We start from the raw sequence: 5,330 nt of genomic DNA, 5'->3' as shown, positions 1-5,330 counted from the left end.
CTTAAATCCCCGATTTGTCGAAAAGGTTGACTCATACTCATAGTGACCTTATAATGCTACCATCAAAGCCCATCTGAATAATGAGTTTAAGATGCAAGGATTATATGATGCTAATAATATTCTTGGCATCAAGATTTCTAAAGATAAACCTACTGGTGAGTTATACATGAGTTAAAGAAGCTACATCAAAAAAGTCTTACACCATTTCGTATATTGAATGCTAAACCAGGTAGTACCCCACTAACTTGGAATTTCAGGGTTTCACTTATGTATGATATGTATCATGTTCCGAGTTATCTAATTCCTTAAGTGTGGTAATTTGATTTATGGAAAACATAGGAAAAGAACACTAGCATGTAGTTTAGTAAAGTAACTTTTCAGATACCTTCATGGTACTTTTACCATTTTACTAGATTTAGGAAAATTGACATAAGGGTTATATAATATGTTGATTTTTACTATGCATAGAATTTAGATAAAAGAAGATCCCTTACAAGTTATGTCTTTACCATTGGAAATTTTGTTGTAAGTTGGAAAGCTAGCTTGCAATCTACCATGGATTGCTTAATAACTAAAGTAGAGTATGTGGGTATTTTCCAATCGCAGAAATAATATACATGGTTAAGAGTATTGTACATAGAGGTTTGTAGAGATTCATTTTATACCACCATTTTCAATGATAGTGCTATATGACTTAAAAAGGATTCCATGTTCCATGAGAAAACAAAACACATTGGTATTAAACACTATATTAGTGATATTATTTCTCAGGGTAATATCAAGTTATGAAAAAGTAAAACTAATTACAATATGATGATATGACAAAAAATTGAGTTTCAATATCTTAGCTTGAGCCCAGAGTTTGGTTGGTATTAAGTTTAGTCCCTAGTGGCTTTTGGTACTAGTATTTTCATTACTCATAAAAGTTTGGAGTTTTTATCTTTTAGGATGGAATTCATCTCAAGATGAAGTTTGTTGCATGGTGTGTGAGTCGAATTCCCTTTGTATGGTAAATTGGTTGCTTGGTTACCAAGTTTTGCTATTTCATAAGAAAGATTCCCTTTTATTAGGAATATAGGAGTTGTCTTAGTTCTTTTAGGTCTATTCTTAAAGGCCTATAAATAGAGACTTTTAGTCATCATATCATCCAAAATTCACAATTCAGTGAGAGAGTTGAGTGAGATCGCATGTCCAATTGTCATTCAATGGATTAAACTTTACCATTGTCAGATGCCGTGTTAGTATTCGATGGATGTGGATTTTTAAGCCAACAGACTCTTCAAAGGACAAAATGAAATATTTTAATTTTTAATAATATGATTCACAATAGAAATCTAGCAACACATTTTAAAACACAAATCATCGGTATTTGTAAGAGCCTGAAATTTTGAGAAAGTTAACTTTTAGTCAAATATTGACCAAAAGGGTAAAATGGTCAATTATGAGAGAGAGAGATGAGAATATGAAGTTTTTACTTCATGAAAATAGGAAAAAATATTTTAAGTTTCTTAGAAGATGTTAGATGAGTAAGTTGAAGAGAAAGAATGCATGAGAAGATGCATTATTGCTCAAAAGGGTAAAATGGGCATTTTATGGCTTTTAGGCCAACTTTATGGCTTAATAGATTAAGACTCATATTAAATCATTGAGATATGACTTAGAAAATGTGTATAGTATGCTCGGACCTTCGCGGGGATATAAATATAATAGAAAACGAGTAAGAAAAGAAGAAGATAAGAAAATTAGAAGGTGGGACAAAAATTTCCCAAGGCTAGAATGGAACTATTTCAAGGGGCTGCTGTCAAGCCGAAACCATGACGTGGAAAGTAGATATGAATGGCACGACAAGTGATGAAAGAGTTCAGATGTAGTCTTCTTCGTAAGACATAAATCGATTCATACTTTTCCCTGCGACGCTATATATGTGCACCACAAAGCGGTGGCCAAAGTGGGTTGCTAGTGGATATTGGATAAAGAACACCATGACAAGGAAAGTTGAATGACAAAAGATGGAAAGCAAATACGTGGCCACGGTGTGGTAAGTAAGGAATTGTGGTGTGATTTCGAGAATCTAAGATGGGTTCTAACTTGATAAAGCCTCGTTTTCAAACCAAAACACCCAAAATCGATTAAGAGATAAATGCTGGTGATTTTGGAGTCGGAATGAAAGCAAGAGAAGCTAGAGATGGAGCTTGATAATGATTTTCATTCCTCTTTGTTAAAGTAAGATTTCTTCATTTTTGATGAAATTTTTGATTAAAGTAGATTGGTTGAATTAATAAACCCATAGCTTGATTATGATGATTATGGATGTGTTTAGATTCTTTAATTAAGCTTAGAAAGTGATTTCAATGGTGGAATCTATGTATGTGAAGCTAGGGTTTGAACACCTAACTAGTAATTATGATAATTAATGCATTAGATGTTAGATTGTAATGAATAAGGTAAAATAGGATAATTATTTCACTAATTGGATGAGATTAAGAAAGAGAAGATAGAGTAAAGATCCATTACGTGGTCGTTTTGACCTTAAGATTCATTAATCTCTTAATAGGACAAGATAATCATTAACATGCTTGTATGTATGTATGTATGTATGTATGTATGTATGTATGTATGTATGTATGTACGTATGTATGTATGTATGTACGTATGTATGTATGTATGTATGTATGTATGTATGTATGTATGCATATATGTATATATATATGTATGTATGTATGTATGTATGTATGTATGTATGTATGTAGGTATGTATGTATGTATGTATGTATGTATGTATGTATCTATCTATATATGTATGTATGTATGTATATATGTATGTATGTATGTATGTGTGTGTGTATGTATGTATGTATGTATGTATGTATGTATGTATGTATGTATGTATGGATAAGTCTAAGACCAAGAAGATGGATCCAAGATGCATCAATGGAAGAATAGAGGAAAACGGGACAGTTAGTCTTCACTAAATGATTAGGTGAGTTGTTACTCTCACTCTCGCTCTTTAGATTATATATATATATATATATATATATATATATATATATATATATATATATATATATATATATATATATATATATATATATATATTGTAACATTCGTAATCCATAAGGTCAATTATGGAAATAAATTCCCTTTTTAGGGGCCAACTCATCGACTTTATGGTATAAACTCGAGGTGTTGAAAGATTTTGGGGCGCGTGTTTTTAAGGACTAACTCGTCAAGTTGGTGTAGGGAACTCAGAGAGTTGGACGCTTTTTAAGAAAACCCTAATTTTAGGGTTTTGTACCCTATTTAAAGACCTTAACTCCCTTAGGGGCTGTTTGATTTCTTGTTGCCCCAGTCCAGACAGACATTTTGACTGACCTGATCCGGTCAATGTGTTTGGTAACATCTGTTTTGCAGCTTACTCGGTCCTCAGTCAGTCCATCGTGCTCTAATTCGGTCCGCTAAAAAAAAGAAGCTGACTGGAAAATGGACGCATTTTGCCCTTGCCTCGACGCTAGCTCTCCATCTTCTTCACTCGATCGAAGCTGCTTTTCCTTCCACCAAATCGGTCCTCTCCCAGCCCATCTCCTTCTCCTTGAACGGACATCACTCATCCTCTCCAATGCTTCTGTCTATCCTCTTCAGCCTCGCTGGAAACCTATGTCGCTGCCATCCTCTTCACCGCCAACCACCTCCTTCATTGTCGAACTTCCAACTCCCTAAAACATCACAGTACCTACTTACATCCCCTTCGTTCATCATCTTCCTCTTCCATCACCAGTTAGGTATTTCGTTTTTCTTTTCATTTTTTTTTTCAATTTGTACCGATTTGGGTTGTGGAACACGATTTGGCATTATGGGTATGTTAATTTGGAATGACAATGAGGTTAACCCATCTTAACTGGGTCAATTTATTTTCAATTTCAATATACTGCTTGTTGATTTCTTCAGATTCTATCAATTTCAATGTGATTGCTATTTTTTCACACAAAATCGATTTCTTTTCAATTGCGGGAATGCTGACTCCATATGATCGACAAGGTGCGATTTCAATATTCTCCTGCATTGAATTGCATCCAATTTCAGGTTTAATTTGTCCTCCTTCTTATTACTTCTCTTTAATCCTTTTTTTTCTGAATAAATGGTTCCGTGAAAATGCAATTGTATTACTTGTCATTTTGTTGCAGATGATCTAATGTTTTGTGAGAATGCAAACGATCACCATAGTTTTTCATTTTATGTGTTTTGAATAGAATTTAAAAAAGAACAATAGTATATATTCTACAACAAATTGACAAATAGAGTGGTTGAAATTCTGCTTCACTTGTTGTACGAAGTAAATTTCTTTCTATGACCCATGATTCCCATGTCTTGTGACAGTATAGGATTTATGAACATGAAATTACTAATATTAGTATACCTTACATTTATGAACATGAGATTACTAAAATTTGTAACTAAATCTATGATTCAATCTATAATTTTCCAGCAAGTTTTCTATAGCTTTAGTAGTTGGGTCATCAAAAGATGCATAAAGAGGGATGTTTGAGAAAAATGCTTCAAAGGCTATTTTGTATGAATTAAATCCTAAATCCATGTAAATTTTTAATAGTTTCATGTATATAATCAAAGTTGATTATGGTTGATGTTGATACTCCAAACAGAAAATAAGGTAGAATGGCAATCTTTGAGCAGGTGCAAAATGGAATCACCTCAAAGCATAATGGGGTTGATGACGATGATTATGGTAATTCACTTTATGAAGAAGAAAGGGAAAAAAAATTGGTCCACAACTTGCAGTTTAGGGGTATGTGTGGTTGCTAGTGATGATGAGATGATAAGAGCATGGGAAGAAGGAAAAAGAACAATTTTGTAATTTTTTCAATATGGAATATGTGTGTATGAAAATTGTAAAATGTTGTATTATAATGCTACTTTGCTCCAGGAAAACCAAGTTATGGTTATAAGGAATACGGCTTGAAATGGTTTTTAGTTAATTTGTATTTTATATACTATTTCGTATATTTTTTTTTGATAATTATTAATTTATTTAGCAACTTTAATTGGATATTTTATCAACTGAAACATGTTATGAGGCACAAAACATAACAAAATATATTGTTAACTTAGTAATAAAAATCTTATGATAGGTTGAGGGTAATATAGTCATTTAACACAGTCAGTCAGATGCAAAATAAAACAGCAAGTTTTTATCAAAAGTTAACTCAGTCATAATTTCTAACTCAGTCAGCTTCTAACCTAGTCAGCTCTAACTCAGTTAGAAACTATCAAACGACCCCTTAGTTGGCCTCCTTACCAGCCTTCTTGTCCAGAAA

The 5,330-nt window shown here is 32.8% G+C and overlaps 1 protein-coding gene across 2 annotated transcripts; it reads left to right on the top strand.

Moving 5' to 3' along the window:
• The first annotated feature begins 3,510 nt into the window (after nucleotides 1–3,510).
• Nucleotides 3,511–5,062, top strand: LOC145012391 (uncharacterized). Of its 2 annotated transcripts, none has more exons than XR_013664471.1 (3): nucleotides 3,511–3,779; nucleotides 3,946–4,080; nucleotides 4,690–5,062. XR_013664471.1 is itself a non-coding variant. In XM_078971189.1 (3 exons), exons 1-3 carry the CDS (start codon nucleotides 3,617–3,619, stop codon nucleotides 4,868–4,870), a joined length of 510 nt encoding a protein of 169 aa, XP_078827315.1. In that variant the 5' UTR covers nucleotides 3,511–3,616; the 3' UTR covers nucleotides 4,871–5,062. The 2 variants fall into 2 exon arrangements, 1 of the variants encoding a protein (XP_078827315.1); XM_078971189.1 differs by having other exon boundaries at nucleotides 4,659–5,062.
• Nucleotides 5,063–5,330: the final 268 nt, after the last annotated feature.

Source organism: Lactuca saligna, chromosome 8 (assembly GCF_052625555.1).
Source record: "Lactuca saligna cultivar CGN05327 chromosome 8, ASM5262555v1, whole genome shotgun sequence".
Taxonomy (NCBI): Eukaryota; Viridiplantae; Streptophyta; class Magnoliopsida; order Asterales; family Asteraceae; genus Lactuca; species Lactuca saligna.
Note: the sequence above shows the minus strand (reverse complement) of the source record. Positions and strands in the feature narration are given on the sequence as shown.